Below are 18,237 nucleotides of genomic sequence, written 5' to 3'. Positions count from 1 at the left end.
TGTCTGGTCTCTAATGCAACTGCTCAACTCTGCTGTGGTAGTGCAAAAGCAGCCACTGACAATATGCAAATGAATATGCATGACTATGTACCAATAAAACTTCATTTCTAATAACAGGTGATCAACTGGACTTGCACTTTCCTCTGTGGTTTGTAGTGTACCAACTTCTGTTCTAGTATAACAATGAGGCCTATGAATTATGTGCTCATGTTTGTCTTTTCTACCAGACCAAGGACAGGGACAGTGGCTTAGTCATTATTTCTTTAACCCCAAAGGTCAGCCCATGGCCTGGAAGTTTTTAATTCAACAAATATTTATTAAACACGTACTATGTCCTTAGCCCCCTACTACATCCCAACAGCATTCACATGCAAAATACTAGCATATGGTAAATGTCTGTTGAATTGTTGAACTTAAACATGTATAAATAATTATAGAAACTAAATAATAGGTTCACAAGATTCATTTCAGTATTCTCACTACTTTTACATACTTTTGAAAATTTCCATATAAACAAGTTTAAAATAAGGACAAGAAAAAATGTAGAAGCAGGAAACAAGGATGTCACACAAAAGACCTAAGGCTAGCCATGGCTGGTGTTGCTCAGTGGATTGAGTGCCAACCTGTGAACTGAAAGGTCACCAGTTCAATTCCCTGGCAGGGTATGTGCCTGGGTTGCTGGCCAGGTCCCCAGTTGGGGGTGTACAAGAGATCACCAGTCGATGCTTCTCTTGCACATTGATGTTTCTCTCCCTCTCTTTATCCCTCCCTTCCCCTATCTCTAAAAATAAATTAAAATATTTAACAACAAGAACAACAAAGACCTAGGAGTACCTAAAAGGTAATATAAAGCTTTAGTACCTGGAAAGCAATATGCTGGGTATGTTTCAAGGTAGTATTGAATGTGTGTAGGTAAGCACAGAGGGTGGGAGTGTGTGTGAATGAGTGTGGTTGTATGTCTTTGCATTTGTATATTATCCTGTGGGTATGTAGAGTGATATGGTTGTGTGAGAATGCAAAAAAGTTATGGGTGTGAGTGTGACCCCTTATGTGTAAAGGGGATGAGTGTAAACATTGTGAGTGTGGCTGATGTGCATGTGCAGGTTTAGTTGAGTGTATGGATATGTAGTTGTGTGAGTTTGTATGTCCGTGGGTGTGTAATTGTGAACATTTTATGATTGTGTGTGTATGCATACATTATACACATACATCTGGGGTGTATGTGTGTCTGATCAAGGAGCAGGTTGAGTGTGAGTATGTAATGGTAAATTTGGGTAACTCAATGTATGCGCATGCCAGGACAGTGGTGAGTCACTCACGGCTATGAGTTTAAGGGTACAATGTCCTGTTCCTTTGCACTATTGGACAGAGGTTGATTGCTATGGAAATGGGCTAGTATGGTTGTGCTGAGGCTAAGGTGCAGAAAGCTTCTGGACACACAGTCCTCACCTCCCACAGAAGCCAGACTATCTGTGAAAGAACCATTACTGTGTTTGGAAACTTGGTGGGTAGGTTGGAAGACAGAACGACATTACTTTCCTCCACAGTTGGGTTTGCCATAGCTTCATTCCCTTGCTTTTCCACCTTATGGACAAGAATAAGGAGGTGGTGAAGGTGAGCTCACAGCCCTCAGCTAATTTGCCCTATGTTCCCCTCTCATTGTCCCCTTCTCTTAGCAGCACCACTAATGTCTATTAGTGGCAAATCCAAGTTGGCCTCTGGAATCATGGAATGCTTTGTTCTCTGTGGTAGCCTGAGGCCTGTTTCTCTAAGCAAGGGAGGCTGGTGGAGAATAGGGAGGAGGCTGAGAAAAAAAACCTACCCCTTCTACTAAGGCTCAGCCTGCTTGAAAAATTCCTCAGTGAATACCCAAGTCATCTAAGGCCCACCTAACTGCCTCATCATTCCTTACCTCCAGGACACAAAGGCCTCCTGCCCCATCCTATCCCATTTCCTCTCACCCCTTCTCACTTCCCTTGCTTAGGTTTGGGACCCTTTTACTCTTTCCTCCCAGAAAATTGGGGAGGAGGTCAGTGTGTGTCTAGGGACAGAGAGGTTGTTGGAAGGGTCTCATAGCCTGAAGCCAGAATCACTGTCCAGTTCCCTCATTTTAGTCCCCCACTTTTTTTGCTGTACAGAATGCCAAAGTCACCTCCTTCCACTGTGCCCATTTCTTTTAGTGGTAAGAGCTCCATAAGCCCTTTTACAAGATGGCCTGGGATGCAGATCTGTGGGTCCTGCAAAATGTCTGCAAGTACTTCGTGAGAATAGATTTAATGGCTGAAACTGAACAAGGTTTTGTGTAAGAACTTGGACTTTGAATTCTCTTATACTTTTTTGGCTACCTGGGGCCCATGCCAGGTGACCCATGGCATGGCAGCTGGCACTCTGGCTTGGCCCATAGGTAGTTGAGCTTTAGCCCTGAATGTGAGCTTATTTGTTCTGTTTTCTGTAGATGGAGAACATGTTCTGCAAAGTGAATGTCTTCTTGTCTCAAGCCATCAACTATATCTGTTGCAAGAAGCTAAATTTACACAGAGCTGCAGTCCTGTATGTTGGTACACAGGTCCAAGAGCTTACTTCCTGACACTACCTTCACCGTTCAGGCTCTGACAGCCACACCCCTTCTTCTCCTATTATTTGGTTTAAGTCCAAGTTCTGAATGGTCTCATATTCTTCAGCTTCTATGCTAGGAGTGAAATTTACAGAGGATAGAACACTGGCTCAGGAGTTTGGAAATTTTAGGTATGGTCCTTTTCAATTCTTAAGTAAATCTCTTTGTTGCTCTGGCCTCAGTTTTCTCCAGTTATAATGTTGATTTTTATATAATTTATAATTATATATTATATATAGTATATTATGTATTATACTATTTATTATTTATTGTAACTTCCCTGCCCTTTCCCCAAGGCAGTTAGAAGAAAAGGGTCTTTGAAAGTTGAATATAGGCATGTCTGCATGCAAAATAAACTAGATGACATATAGGCCTGATTTCCTGGAGAAATTAGAGTGTGGAAATCAGAGCCCTGAACAGTGTATTTGGATGGTGGATATACTTGCAAAACAATATGCAAATGACTGCTTTGGTTTTGAGCTGACAGCACAGTTAATTTTTGAAATATTCCATGTAGCTCTGCTCACAGCACATTGCCTCTTTAGGGAAATCTCTAGTTCTAGCCCTAAGCCTCTTCTCAAATTATTACTGCATTCTTTTGTGCTTTTGAGGCCAGCTCTGGTTGCTTAAGCAACATCTGGGAACCTCTGGCTTAGAGGAAATGACTAGCCAAGATCCGCCCTAAACCCTTTCCTTACCTATTTTTTTTTCTTTTCAGAACACACTGTCAACCAGCTGACTATGCTGTTTCCAGGGTTCTGCATTAAAAGGATCTGGCCTTCCTGTTTAGAGTTAAGGCCTGAGCCGTGGGTGATCTGGATTTCTGGGATGGGGAAAGGGAGCTTGCTTTTCCAGCTCCCCTTGAAAAATTGGACTTCTTCACACTAAAGCTCTCTATTCCAACATCCTCTGATGTGGCTAAAGGGACATAGGAGGGGCCCTTTATTCCAAGTCCATCTTCCACTAGCTTACCAGAGTGCCTGAAAATAAATCCAACCTCAGGAAGCGTTCTTGTGTGTTAAGGATTCATGGTTACAGAAGGCACCTGGTAGCCTTTTTCTTCCTTCTTCCCCCGAGTCAGGAGAATATAGCTGTGGCTAACTTGCTGGTTTACCTTCCCTTTAGATTTCTTCAGCTCCAAGGTGGTAGTGGTGGAGAGGAGAGAGGCGGCAGTGGACTAGATGGGCCCTGGGATCTCTCTTCCAGCTATAAAAGTCTACCTAACTCATACTTTAGCAGGGCTGTATTCCTTAAGTGCCCTTTTGGTGTAGTGTTTTTATGGAAATTAGAAAGCAGTCTTCACATTGTGGCTCCCTATTCACCAAGGAGGCAAGCCTTATCTTTCTTGTTTTCTAGGCCCTATCCTATGGCAGCTCCACAAAGGGCTAGAGTGCCTTACTGTGGGTTCAGCCCAATGCCTTTGTTTTAGCTTCCTCTGCCTGCATGCACAACCTCCTTGCCTTCTTTTTCCCCCTTAACTTCCTTTTCCCCTTTACTGTTACTCACTCTTCTTTTTACCAACAGCCCTCCCCACTATTCTTTCATTGTTTAACTTCCTGCCTATTACTCCCTGGCCACAAGCATTCAAAATGAGTACTCACAAACGCATTCAATTACATCAGCTGTACAAAAGATGGCTCTCTAACTCCTAGGGGAAAACCAAGCAAGGTGGAGAGGATGCAGATGTTGTAGAGCAATTCACTGTTCCCAGGGCCTCCAGAACTTAGCTGAGGTCCCAGTGAGAATCTAGGGAGCAAGCTAGCTAACCTCAGTTGAGAAAAATCCTCTCTTCCCCCCTTTTCTCCCCTTTCCTTTCCTTCCTTTTATTTCCCCATCCTTGCTCCTTAGAAAATCCCTTGCCTCCTTTAAATTCAGCAAAAGCCTCACCAGGCTTTTCAAGAGGGGACAGTGTAAGAAAGTAGAAAACTGCTTTCTTCAGCATGGAAATAAGCGGCTCTCCCCTCACCCAATGTTTCCCTAACTTGAGAGAGGGCAACAAAAATTATGTCCTTTCCCACTGCCTCCACGGATCTCCTGCCAAAGCCAGTGAATGGTAAGCTGGATAAGATGAAGCCCTTGGTAGCAGAGGGGAAGCAGTGTATTGAGGGCTGGGCCCTGGGTTATGTATTCAGAGCCCTTCTTAGGCCCATGGAAGGGATGTAAGATGGTAAAGAGGGAGGGAGAGAGATGTAAGAAGGTAGGTAAGGGGAGAGAGAGGCAGAAGGAGAGGGAGAGGGAAGGGAGAGGGGTAGAGAGAGAGAGCTCTTTCCCACAGGCTCATGTTAGTGCATGGAGGTGGGATCCAGGCCTGGCTTGGGTAGGTTGGTCAGAGAGAACAGCTGTGGGCATGGGATGGGCATAGGAGTGCCTCTGTCTTCTGTGCTCTGAGCATCCAGGTAAGGTGAGAACACCAGAAAACCAAGTCAGATTCAGACATAGTGTTTTCATGAATCAAAAATAAGGGATGAAAAAGCAAAAAATTTCCCTTGGGAGAAACTGTATTTGGTCATCTTTATGCAAGAAGCTCTACTGGCTAATTGTTTTCCACTGAATCAGTCAAGTACATTAAGTTGACCAAAGCTGAACAAATGGTCTGCTTAGTTTTAATGTCATGTAGACAATAACTTCTCCCTGAGACCCAGTTTTCCTATTAATAGTAGTTCTATGTATGCTGACTATTATATAATAACAACACTAACAAAATTATTTCTAGGGCTAGCTCCTCTGGTTCTGGATGCCCTCCACCCCTACCCTCAATTCCGAAACTTATTCAGAGCTAGAGGGAACTGGGTTCTTCTTTTTTATTTCAGTCTTTGACATTCTGGAAAAGGATGAGGAGATATTCATTTGCAATGTGACAGCTGCTACCTCGGATGTTCTTTACAAAGTAGACCAACTGATGTAGCACCCCAAATTGGAGTCATATGCCACGCTGCCATCTCTGACCACCACCCAAAGTCTTAATCCTAGGCTGGCTGGATATCTTTCAAGTTTCCTGGTTTCCATGGAGTTGGCTAGCTTTTCTCTTTCCCTCCCATTCCAGTTTCCCCCCACCCCTCCCATCCTCATTCTGGCCCAGATACTTTTCTAAAATAAAGGCTTATTTTCAGCACTTCACGGTTTGTTATTTCCTTCCTTTTCTCAAGTGGTTTTGCCCTTCTCCCCTCTTGAGTCTTGCTTGAGTTTGCTGCAATGTAAGATGATGCCTGATGCAAACCCACTAAAACCATGTGAGAGCTCCCAACTTGGGGAACAGCAAGCATCACAACATTAGGTGCCAGTGCTTCTCTAAACTCACCCTAAACCCTGGGTTCTTAGTTCAGGCCCAATACCTAATAGGCTGTGGGATTTAGACAGCCTGTCTCAGATCATAGTGATTTCCAAGTAGCTAGGGGTGTTGGAGTATTGCTGCTACTCAGTCATTGGACAAGGGCATTAGGGAGTGGGAGGAGTTGGGAATTGAGCATCAAAAGGTGATGTTTTTAAAAAAAAATTTGCAACTTAGTTGGGTGTGGTTAAGAACTGATAAAGTAGCCCCAGTTCCTACAAGGGCCTTAATAATTTCTCCGTTTTCAATTTTTCCTAAACTATTAGTAAGTAGAAGGGGAAACGCCCTCTCATAGGCCTCAGAATGACCCTATACTTGAGTTCAGTTGTTTTCCTTCCAGAAACCAGTAAGTATATTAATTGCAATAGGTCATAATAGCCAGGATCACATGTTCTAACAATTAAATTAAATTCTTTTGTGAATCCATCAGCGTTCTGGAGAAAATCAGGGAAAACTTTAGGCAGATTCCTGAATTCTGTTCTAGTCCAAGAAATGTATACCATTGCTGGTTCCCCTCTGCCTGAGGCCAGCTTTTCTCCAAAGGAAACTACCAGAATATTTTTTTCTCGTCTCTTTTGGTATGGTCTTTGGGGACATTCTGAGTGTCCCCTAGGTCATCAGGGACTGCAATGGAGGAGGAGAGAAGAAAAACATGGAGGAGGAAAGGGTGACAAGTTTGGACAATGAAGTAAAGGGTATAGAAGGCAGTCAGAGACAAGGGAAAAGTGAGGTGTTGGCATTGAGCAGCTTCAGAAGCCTTCCTTAGCTCGGAAGCAGGCTCTAAAAGTTCTGATTAAGTTCTTTTAGAAAAGAGAATTTATCTATGCTCCTCCTAGAAGCTTCTAATTTCCAATCAAGACATGCTTCCCATTTATTCAGTTTAATTTAAAAGCCGGCTTTTTCTAATTTTGCATGCAAGAAATAAATTTAGGTATCAAAAGAGTTTCATTTTGGCCATCTTAAGTTGATATCACTTCTAGTCAAATCTTCCCATTTCTGTAAGTACTTGCAACTAAAGCTCTTCTATTAATTGTATATCCATAGGAGTGTTAATGGGGGCTGGAGTCTGTGAGTTTCCAGCAAAAGATGATTTTGACTAGAGTAATTTTAGATCCTTTCAGCGCTGAGATTCTGAGTCAATTAGCTTTATCTCTCCAAGTTTCAATATCCTCATCTGTAAACTGGAGATAACTCCCCCTGTCCTGACAACCTCACAGAGCTATGGGATATTAATTAAATGGCCATCTGGATGGTAACCTGTCATGACCAGATTGTCCCTGTGTTCTAATTGAGTGTTAGTTGTTGAAAGGTAGTTGAAGTATTGGAATATTACATAGATTTAAAGGACTTAGACAATAAGTGTTAGAATCATCCCAGCTCCAGAATCAGCACCCTTTGGGGTGGAGGGACAACAAGTCCAGAGGGCAATGACGTCATGTGCTCTGGGCCTGAGGAGGGGGTAGATGGAAGAGGAAATTGTGGTTGGAGACCTTGGCTTCAAGGAATGTGTCTTGCTCTGTTCATAGGCGTTCCAAGCCAACCAGGAAATCAATTTTCAAGATCATTTCATATAAACATCATTTTGGCTGCCTGACTTCCACCCCAGTCCACAAAATATGCTTCAGCCCCATGTCTAAGCCCCTGTCACCCCTAAGTGCTCTCCATTTTCCATCCCATTATTATCCTTCCTTCCCTTACCCAGCTTTGTAAGCACCCCCTCTCCTCCCCAGCCTTCCAGCAACTAGCTTATTCAGGGCCCCATCCTTTGGACAGATGCCTGGAACTCTAAACCCAGATGGGAGAGAAATGAAGAAAGAGGACTCCTGCCTGATTTGTCATTGGTCCTCTGCCTGATTTATAGTCATCTGCCCCCAATTTCATTCCAGAACTGGGTTAGGGCCAGGCCTTATTTTCCTGGCAGCCCAACTCCTCCCCACCTTTTCTTTCTGCACAGGCATCCAGCCATAGGCCAGCTGCGGGTCAAGGATGATGGCTTACTGGAGGGCCCAAGCAGGTGGCCTTGGCCTAGATGCCGCCCTAGGGAGTTTCTTGTTCCCTAAACTTCCAAGAATCTCTGTTCCCAGATGAGGCATGCTGTCAGTTTTTGGCAGAGGACACAAAAACTGCCTCCCTTTCCCTCTTCTGCCTGAAATTAAACCTTCCTTTCCTCTGACCTACAGTGTAGAAGATTCCCACTAAGCTCGACCAAGAAGGCTTTGGGAGATCAACTAGCATGCAGTTCTGTGTCCAAAGGGGGAAAGACTGAGGTTGTTAACCTCCAAGCTAGCTTGTTAAAAACCCTATTGAAACAACCTGTGAATGTCCTATCCAGCCTTGTACCCTGGGTGTTCATATCTGCATATTCTGGTTAGATAGGTCCCTCTCAGGATATAAAGCCAATTCTTAGCAGGCCAGATGTGGCAAAGAGATATTTTGCAAATAGCCAGCCCTGTAGCACAGGCTGAGACAATAGCTTTCAAAGCTGGTTCAGAGAAGGAAGGTATGAATCGCCTCTTCCAAGTCTCTTCAGGAAGCTGGACTCTTTGGCTCCCAAGCTGTCTGTTGTTTCCACTCCCCCATCTTGCCTGGTGAAAATGTGGGAAACACAGTTGGGTCCTGTTTCCTGCAGGCAGAAGGTGTGGCTATATGGATATCATTTGGATTATTCCTGGAAGGTGGCCTCCCTGTCCCCTCATCCTTCAGGGGAGAAAGGGAAAGCAGGGTGTGGCTGGGAATTCCACTTTCGAGGAATGTGGCCAGTAGGTGAAGCTCAGCCTCCTAGCCACAGTGTGGCACCATTTACTCACTTTTCTGTGCAAGGCTCATGGGTGGTGGCTGTGAGCAAAGCAAACTGAAAACTCTTAAACTTTTCAGGGATTTACTTCTTATTTGGTTACTAATATGATGATGGTTCTTGGGTAAATATCATGCCCACTGTGAGCTTTAGTTCCTCACTTTGTGACCTGGGAAGCAGATGGGAGTCCTTAAAGGCTCTTCCAGCTTCATTATTCTGCAAGTATGTGAGTGTACCCCAACAATCATCTCAGTGATGCAATTGTGGGCTTTTAGGCCACAAAGAGAAAGAGTATAGAAAAAAACACAAGGCCCACAGTTTATGTGTAGAATTGGGGGTGAGGAGGACATGGGTCATTGAAACAGGAGGACTTTGCAATACATGGACCAAAATTTTGCCTGAGCTTTCCATTGTACCAGAGAAAAGATGAGTGAATCATTCATTTGCTGGGTAAAAAAAAGTGACTGACCACAAACTTGGTGCCAGGCACTGTGTGGTGGAGGAAAGGGCGTGGGTGGTGGTTGGGAGTGGAGTGGACAGTGGGTGGGACATCAAGGTGAATATACACCAGAGGTGGAGAAGTAAACAAACAACTAGCACACAAAGGAGAATGGAGTTTATACTAAATAGAACTATAACTTGCTAGGGAGATGGAGAGGGAGGAAGAATAAATTCTGACAGAATGTTAAGGAAGGTCTCACCAAGGGAGGACCATTTTAGCTGGGCTTTTAAAGATGAACAGATTTTGCCCTGGCTGGTGTGGCTCAGTTGGTTCGAGCATCATCCTATAAGCTGAAAGGTCACAGACTTGATTCCCTGTCAGGGCACATGCCTAGGATTTGGGTTTTATGCCAGGTAGGGGTGCATGCAACAGGCAGTTGATCAATGTTTTTCTGTCTCATTGATGTTTCTCTCCTTCTCTCTCTCCTTCCCTTTCCCTCTCCCTGAAATCAATAAGCATGTCCTCCAGTAAGGATATAAATAAAATAAAATAAAATAAAATTAAATTAAATTAAATTAAATAAAAAATATGAACAGATTTCTGTGTTTTTTTGGTGTTTCAGAGAAAGAGAACACAGGAAGGGGAGGAAAGGCAGCCATTCTTGACAGAAAGAATGGCTTGAGGAAAGATAAGGGGATGAATTAATTTATGCTCTTTGGGGAGAGTAGGGAGTAGTCTCAGATGACAGGATGAATGAAGTGGGAGAGGAGTTTGCAAACATGATTTGTGGCCACATTCTGCATTTATGGAGACCTTTTCACATGCCTAGCTCTGTATAGGGTGTAGAAAACAAAGTCCCAAGATGTGGATAGGGTTCTAGTTCTCCAACTTGGGAAAGGCAAGACCTATTCCTCTACTCATGTAGAAGGCTACCAAAGAACAGTGAAGGTGAATGGAGCAGGTAGGCCTGACTAGATCAGAAAGAGGGCCTAGAAGGGTGGTCTTCCTACAGGGATTCTTCACTCTCCTACTTTCCCCTGCAGCCCAGGTTTTACGTATCTGACCTAGGAGGAACAGGAAGAAGCCCAGAGCCAAAAATGATGCAATCATCTTAGGAGACCTGGCTAACTGCTCGTGCAATGGCTGCTTTGGCAGGGCTAGTTATCAGTTTATCTTTAGCCAGGGCTCACTAGTCAGACGCAAATAGCAAGAGGGTTGAAGCATCAGAGGACCTGGTGTTAGTCCAGTTAGGATAACAAAGCAAGTTGTATTTAGGTTAGAATTATGGAAAGAAGAAGCCTGTTTTATGAGAAGTGAGAAGTTTGGTATCTATGAGAGGTTATAGCATGTGTTTGTTCAATTACTGATGAATGATGAATGCCCACCCCGTGACAGACACTTGGCTGGAGAGAGGAGTGCAGGGTAGGAATTTGTAAAGATAAGTCAGTTATGGCTCAGCCCTTGGGGAATTCACAGTTGAGGTGGGTGTGGTGAGTGGAATAAAGCCCCCTGAACAGATTTTCAAGTCCTAATCCCTGGAGTCTATGAATACCTTATTTTACACGGCAAAGGGAAATTTAGGTTCCTAATCAGATAATGTTAAAATCACATTTTCCTGGATTATCCGGGTAGGACCAATGTCATTGTAAGGGTCTTAATAAATGGAAGAGGAGGGAGGCAGAAAAGAAGGTCAGAGTGATGAGGTGTGAGGGCTCAACCGGTTGTTCCTGGCTTTGAAGATGGAGGGAGGGGGCTAAGAGCAAAAGAATGTAAATGGCCTCTAGAAGCTGGGAAGGTCAAGGAAAGAGATTCTGCCTTAGAACCTCCAGAAAGGAATGGAATCCTGCCAACACTTTGATTTTAATCCAGTGAGACTTGTGTTAGACTTCTGACCTTGAGAACTAAAAGATGATGATGATGATGATGATGATGATAATAATATTAATAATAGATTTATGTTGTTTTAAACCCCTGAGTGTGTGGAAATGTGTTCCAGCAACAATTAGAAAACTAATACAATGCAGAAATGGACACATGCATAATAATGGTTTAGTATGAAAAGTGCTGTAGAATAAAACCTCAAAAGCAGGTTGTGAGAATGCAGAGGACAGGACCTTGTCTTGGAAAGAAGGATTCAGAGAAGTTTCCCCCGAAGAGGTGATATTTCAGATGGATGTGGAAGAAGTAGTCAATAGATACCTGGAAGAGGTAGGACAGTTATGAAAGAGACTGGCTGGTTTATGGAATGAAGAAAGGCTAGTACAGCCCTGGCTGGTGTGGCTCAGTGGGTTGAACGCTGGCCTGTGAAAGGTTGCTAGTTCGATTCGAGTCAGGGCACATGCCTGGGTTGCAGGCCAGGTCCCCAGTGTGGGGGGCGGGGTATGACAGGCAACTGATATCTCTCACACACTTATGTTTCTCTCCCTCTCTTTCTCCCTCCCTTCCCCTTTCTCTGAAAGTAAATAAATAAAATATTTTTTAAAAGAGAAAGGCTAGTATGGATGAAGGGCAAGATATGGGAGGGAAGTGGGGTGGGGAGAGTAAGAGAGACAATTGCTGCCTCTACCCTTCTCACTTAGAAAGTGCTGAAGGGCCCAAGCTATTGTCTGCCCTCCTTGGCTGATGTAAGAATAGGCTTAGTGGAGCTAAGGCCTGCCACAGCTGTGTTTGTCACTACCGCCCACTGCTCCCCCCATTCTCACCATGAAGTACACTGAAGGGACCTTCCCCTTCACCAATTCCAGAGCAAGGCAGTGATGAAGAAAGAAGCCAGGAGCCTGCTATCATGTCTTGAGACTCTCAGTCCAATTCTGCCCTGGCTCTGAGGGATGGGCTGAAAAGGAAGAGCTGGGGAGGGTGTTAAACTGTAGTAGGAATCTTCATTCCTCCTAGAAAAGTCTGGTCTGGTGGTGGGAGGGAGGCATGGGGGCTGGGTCAAGAGGTGGGGGTGGGGGCTTTCTTGGAATTTACAATCTTCTGTGTCCTTGATTGGCAAACTCTCATCAGTAGCAAAAGAGGAGACTGGCCCAGTTCCCAGGAAGGGGTACTGGACTTGGAGGTTGAGAAAGAGGGGGAGGAGGGGATGTGGCTTATCTCAAGGGGCTGGGGACTCTGCCAATCCTGGCACAGGCCACAGGCAAGCATGTTTTTTTCTGAAGCTCCTTGTTTTCATGCCCCTCCTTTTCTCTGATTTCTACTCCCATCCTTGGCACCAGGGCCTCTGGAGAAAAAGGAAGAAAAATGACTGGGGGTAAAAAGGAGAAAAAGAAAGAAAGAAAAAAGAAAAAGAAAGAAAAATGAGTGGGCAGAAACAGCTGGATACAGCCAAGAGCACATCTGGCCTCCCAGGCTGTTTTCCTCGCTTCCCCCTCCCCCCACACTCCTTGCTCCTTTTCAGGCTTCTGATAGGAGGACTGTAGTGGATCTGGGGGGATGGTGGGGGAATTACAGTGACGCTGGGCAGGGGTGGAGTGGGGGAGAAAGTTGTTCAAAATATTAACTGGTCGTGTGAGGTGGCCTCTTGGCTGGAGCCTGACCACCTAACTTCCTGTTTTTCTTCCAGCTGCCTCCTCCCCTCCCTCCGCTCTGGGCTGGAACTAAGCTGGGGGAGGAAGGAGGAGCAGCAAAGTTGGCTAGGGTCTCTTGTCTGATTCCCTGCAGGCTGGGGGCCAGGAAGGCCTCCCTAACCAAGCAGGCGGGAACACATATAGCCCTGAGCCGGATTGTTGCCTCTCAGCACTTGCTCTTCTGGCCACAGCAGGAACGGGAGGCTCCTGGAAAACCCCAGCTCCTCGCCAGCTCTTCCATGAGCACACCCTGGTCCTGGGGCCTGAGATCTCTCCATGCAAGAGCAGTCAAGAACTCCAGAAGCGGCAGCAATGCGGACTACACCACCCGCCCCACCGCCTCCAGCCCCACCGCCCAGCCAGCCGTTGGTTCCTTCACTACCAGTGTTCGTGGATCACGCAAAACAACCAAGTGAGTGAGGAAAGATGGGCTGAAACGTGGGGGGAGTGGGAGGTGGGGGTGTGAGGTGTGAGGTTCCCAGGCTGGAGGTGGTTGCCTGTGCTGTCTTCCCTTTTTGCCCTCAGGGACAAACATGGGAGGCCCTAGCAGGCTGCCTGTCAGGGGGTATGGGGACACTAAAATGTGGATCTGGGTAGGTGTTTTGACTCCCCTGGTTTGCCTTTCTGTACTCCTACCACCCTCTGTCTTCTTTGCCCCCCCCCTTTCTTCTTATCCCTCTCTGTTCCCAGGCAAGGAACTCATTAAGCCCAAAGCAATTTTAGGGCGCCCAGTAGAGAGACCAACGGACTCTGCTGCTGCTGATGCTGCTGGTGCTGCTGGTGCTGCTGGTGCTGCTGGTGCTGTTGGTGCTGTTGGTGCTGTTGGTGCTGTTGGTGCTGCTGACGAGTGCCCGGGACCAGGTGCCAGGGGAGTCGCAGTCAAAAATCATCGTTGTCAGGTCTGCCGACCCCCCAGCCAGTTTCTCAAGTCAGGCACTTCCTACTCCTTGTGGAGGCCAAGGGATCTCTAAGGCCCTCCAGCTTCCTCTGTCACTCCCATCTTCACTCCACATTTCCTGCACTTAGCCTCCCTTGGCATCTTCTCTTTTTATCCCCTCCCCCACCCCATCCTCCACCCCTTTTTCAAGGTTGTGGACAGAGGATTAAGAGACATCCCTGCCCCCATCTTACCCATGTAGTCTGCGGTTGCCTGTCTGTGACTCCTCTGCTGTATACCATGGCACAGTTGTTCTCTCAGAGTCACCAGGCATCTCCTAAGATCCCCTGAAAGACATCTGTTTCCAGACTAGGCTGGCTTTTCTCCTGGAATTGCTGGGCCCAGGAGAGATTCTGGCTAGTCACTGTGACTACATCTGAGAGCTGGCTGTCCTCCTGATTCTCGAAGACCCAGGAGGAAGAGACACCTCCAGCTCCCAGCCTGGGGTAGCCTCCCTTGGGTGCCTGGGCTGCCACATCACTTCTGTGGCCCTCAGCCCTCTCCCTGCCCTGGCCAAGCCTGGGAGGGGAGAGGAGAGCCGGAGGACCTCGTCCTAACCCCTGTCATCCCTCCTCTTGCCAGCGGATCCGAGCCAGCCGAGAAGCAGGCTCACAGTTTGCCATGGAGGGCTTGGATGATAAACTGATCCTGAACGTGGGGGGCATGCGCCATGAGACCTACATCAGCACTGTGCGGGCCTTTCCAGGCACCCGTCTCTACAAGCTGACCGAACCACCCCCGCCTGGCACCCCAGCTGCTCAGGGTCCACCAGTTCGAGAGTTTTTCTTTGACCGAAATCCTGAACTCTTTGGCTACGTGCTGGGCTACTACCGTACTCGGCAGCTGCACTGCCCTGCCAACGTTTGTCGGGATGTCCTAGAGGAGGAGTTGGCTTATTGGGGCCTGGCAGAAGCGCCACTGGCACCTTGCTGCTGGCTCAAGCTCAGTGGCAAGGAGACCCGAACCCAGGACTTTCTGTCTTGGGAGGCCTGTGAGAATGCCCACATGGATGAGCGCCTTCTGCTGAACCCCATCGAAGGCCAGGGACTGCGGAATGCTTGGAAGCCGTGGCTCTGGGTGCTTCTTGACCAACCCCAGTCTTCCCTAGGGGCCAAGGTAACTTATTAAACAGTGTTGTAGCACCATGCTAGACACTCTTTCTCCCACAGGGCCCTCCCTGCCAAGTTGCCACAATGGCCACACATTTGGCTTGGTGTTTGGGCCCCGAATATACAAGTACCCGGGAGAATTTGAGGGGATTCCAAAAAGGGAGACAAAGAAGGGTGGGGTCCAGTTAGAGAAGTGGGGATGGCTGGTAAATGGGGGTACTTCTAACATGCCTCTTTTCCCCCAGTGCCTTTCCCTGATCTCCACACTCTTTGCCGTGTGTGCTCTGGTCATCTTCTTCCAGGAGACGGAGGTCCAGCTGGATTACTTCTCTGCCAACTTCACTCCTATGGGACATGGGGTAGGGGTGGGGGAAAACCATCGGCAGCAGCAGAACAATGGTCTTGTTTACCGCCGTGCCCCCCACCTGCTCTACCTGGAACTGCTTTGTGCCCTTTGGTTTGGAACTGAGCTCTTTGCCCGGGCCATTTCCTGCCCTGATAAGGTGCGCTTCCTGTGTAGCCCTCTCAATCTCGCTGACATTTTCTGTCTGTTCCCTGTGCTGGTGGAATTAGTGGTGGGTGACAAGGCTGAACAGCAACCACGTCTCAGCCTAACACTTGGGGCCATTCGTTCTCTCTATGTCCTCAAGCTGGTTCGTCTCCTGGGCTTCCTTGAAAAGTCCCTGGCCATGAGAGTCCTGGTCCATACCCTTCATTCTTCTTGGAAGGAGGTGTGTGCCTTTCTCCTGATTTGGGTGGCTGAGATCTTATTCTTTGGCTTGCTCTTCCTCTATGGGGAGCTCTTGGGCATGTCCACCCCAGGTCAGGGTGAGCCCCACTTTGGAGACATCTTTACATGTCTCTGGTGGACTGTCATAACTCTTACCACTGTTGGCTATGGAGATGTCTACCCCCTCTCTGCTCTGGGCCAGCTCACTGCTGCTGTCACAGCCACTGTGGGCATGTGCACTGGTGTCTTGCTGGTTCCCGTGCTCCTGGTTCGTTTCCAGCGTTATTATGCTGTCGCCCTGGCCCGCCAGAAACTGAGGCCTAGTGGGATTCTGTGATGGGCCCATTGGTCCAAAGGGGTGGACCCCACCTTCCCTTCCTTCCTCTTGCCAGTTTTTGGTTACAGATAAGGATTTCTGGCCTTAGATTTTGACACAGAATCCTTAAAGTATAATCCCAGGTCATGGCAATCTCTGCTAGTCAGTATTAGCTAGCCATGGCCTGAAGGGTAGAATCCGCCCCCCCATCCAACCCCCGCCATTATCAGGGGTGGGGGAAACCTGAAGGAAGAGGGTTAGGGGCAAGGCCAGCTAGGCCTCAGCTTCTCTCTGCCCCACCCTAGGCCTTCCTCTTAATCCTGAAGTGACCAGGAATGATAGGGTATAGTTCTTCCTGAATTCCTGGATTGGTGCTAAATCCCCCTCTCAACAATTTCTCCCCTCCCATCCCCTCATTGCTGTCCCCTATACCTCCAACTAGACCATAGTTTAGATGGGGGACCTTTAGTGATGGTTGCAGTGAGATATTAACATCATTCACCTATGGATATCAATGATGATTGGCTGTGGGTATTGATAGCAACCGTCTGTGGATATCTCACAGCAACTGGTTATGAATATTGATGGTAATCAGTACCAGCAATGCCCAGGCATAGCCAGATTGTAGCATTGGTCCCTATACTGGTCTTGGGACAAATGCTCCTTAGAGCCATAAGGAGGCCTTTGGAGATTCTCAGAGACTAAAAAGAGGCGGGTCAGCCAGGTCTGAACCCGGGAAAGCACTCTAACTCCATAATGTCCTCTTTATCCCATTGTATCTTTCCCTACTCCTTCCCTCTTTTCCCATCTCTGTGATTTTTTAAAATAATATTTTAGATATAGTATTAACCATCATTAATCACAATATATTAGTCAATATTAACCACACTATCTCAGCTACAGTAACACTATGTAGTCACTAGTAGACATGAAATGTTATTGCTACACATTGCATGAACGGGATTGAGGAAATTGGATTTGTTGCCAAGAGTAGGCAAGTGATTTCCTCTTCCATATTTTTTTTAACATTTGTTTGGATATACTCATTTACAATTCTTTTTAATTTTTTTCCAAACACTTTTCAGTACCCACAACGGGTCTACCTCCAATCCTGGCTGCTATTGAATATTCCCACCTTTCCATGTCTTCTTCTCCCCTCTTCCTCCTTTTTCTACTGCCTGCATGCTCTTCCCTCCTGGCATTTCCTGTGGTGCCAACAACCATATACCTCTCCTGGAACTGGCTTTCAGGAGGGAGTGAAGGGACCTCCTCAGGTCTGACTTCAAGTGAAGCCACTGGGGTGTGTGAGGAAGTGCTCCAGGCAAGTGGGCTGAGCAGGGAGGTAGAACTGAACTCTCACTGTTGCTGAAGCTGTGAGTATAATTCTGTTTACAAAACTTTTAAATAAAGTATCTTTTGAACTCTCCATTCCAGGGTCTATCTGTGATTTTGGGGGTAGAGGCTTATGGGCATCAGCAGGGATGGGGTGGTGTAATAAACTAATGACAAGATGTATGGGCAAATTATTTGGTAAGGTAAAACAATTTGCTATCTTTGTTGCATCGTTTCTCAGAATAGACTATTATCACACACTTTGACGAGGAAAGAACATTTTGTTTTTGGTGGGAACAGGGTGAGGTGGGGAAGAAGACAGGCACAGGGGTTGATGAAGTAAAATGGAAGGCTGGCTATGCTGTTTAGAGCATGGTGGTGGAACCCTTAGGCACTTAATCAGATGCGGGAGCTTATGTGGGGAGAGGTTCTCATTTAAGAAACACTGAAAGAAGATCAAGATTATAGCAAAACATCAAAGACAATCTCTACCGTCTTACTGCCTAGAAGTGGAAGATATTGGAACAACTCGCTGCTTTCAGAGAATTCTAGTCCACTGCCCTTAAGTTAAAAATGGGAAAAAATGAGGTGTAGTGAAGGCAGAGGATTTCTCAAAGGCACACAGAAGTAGTAGTAAATCTGAGAGTTCTGTCACTTCAGAGGACTACTATATCAATCTTTGTTAACTTATCAGTATTAAAAGTAGATAAATAGACATTCCAACCAAAAGTAGAGACCACTGTACCCTGTTGTAGGAAGCAGCAATGGTGGCAGTGGGATGAGGTAATGGAGGTGGAACTAGATTGTTATGGAGAGCTTTGGAAGCTTGAATGAGTAGGGTGGGACCTTAGAGTTGAAAGGGCTTTAGGGGATGGCTGGGACCTATTTGGTTAGAGGGAGAATGCCACAGAACATTATAAAAAGAACCAGGTAGAATAAATGTCGGGATTGGGAGAAGCCTGGGAGTTCATAGAATTGAACTCCCTCCTGTTTCAAGTGGGGAAACTGAGGCTCAGAGAGAGGCTGGGACTTGACCTGGCTTATATAGTGAGTCAAGAGCAGAACTAGA

General features: G+C 46.4%; 1 protein-coding gene across 1 annotated transcript; it reads left to right on the top strand.

Moving 5' to 3' along the window:
• Window positions 1–12,457: 12,457 nt before the first annotated feature.
• On the top strand, window positions 12,458–17,264 carry LOC114504637 (potassium voltage-gated channel subfamily C member 1-like). Its single transcript, XM_028522407.2, has 4 exons — window positions 12,458–13,156; window positions 13,435–13,643; window positions 14,264–14,797; window positions 15,036–17,264. Exons 1-4 carry the CDS (start codon window positions 13,021–13,023, stop codon window positions 15,855–15,857), a joined length of 1,701 nt encoding a protein of 566 aa, XP_028378208.1. The 5' UTR covers window positions 12,458–13,020; the 3' UTR covers window positions 15,858–17,264.
• Window positions 17,265–18,237: the final 973 nt, after the last annotated feature.

Source organism: Phyllostomus discolor, chromosome X (genome assembly GCF_004126475.2).
Source record: "Phyllostomus discolor isolate MPI-MPIP mPhyDis1 chromosome X, mPhyDis1.pri.v3, whole genome shotgun sequence".
In the NCBI taxonomy this organism is placed as follows: Eukaryota; Metazoa; Chordata; class Mammalia; order Chiroptera; family Phyllostomidae; genus Phyllostomus; species Phyllostomus discolor.
The sequence above is the reverse complement of the archived record's forward strand: the minus strand, read 5'-3'. Positions and strand labels throughout refer to the sequence as shown.

What these genes read in the sequence shown, in the direction of transcription:
- LOC114504637 (XM_028522407.2), top strand. Translation starts at nt 13,021, where the DNA reads ATGCAAGAGCAGTCAAGAACTCCAGAAGCGGCAGCAATGCGGACTACA. An exon ending in GGATCACGCAAAACAACCAA is followed by an intron (nt 13,157 to 13,434) that starts GTGAGTGAGGAA and finishes CTCTGTTCCCAG; the next exon opens with GCAAGGAACTCATTAAGCCC. An exon ending in TCAAAAATCATCGTTGTCAG is followed by an intron (nt 13,644 to 14,263) that starts GTCTGCCGACCC and finishes TCCTCTTGCCAG; the next exon opens with CGGATCCGAGCCAGCCGAGA.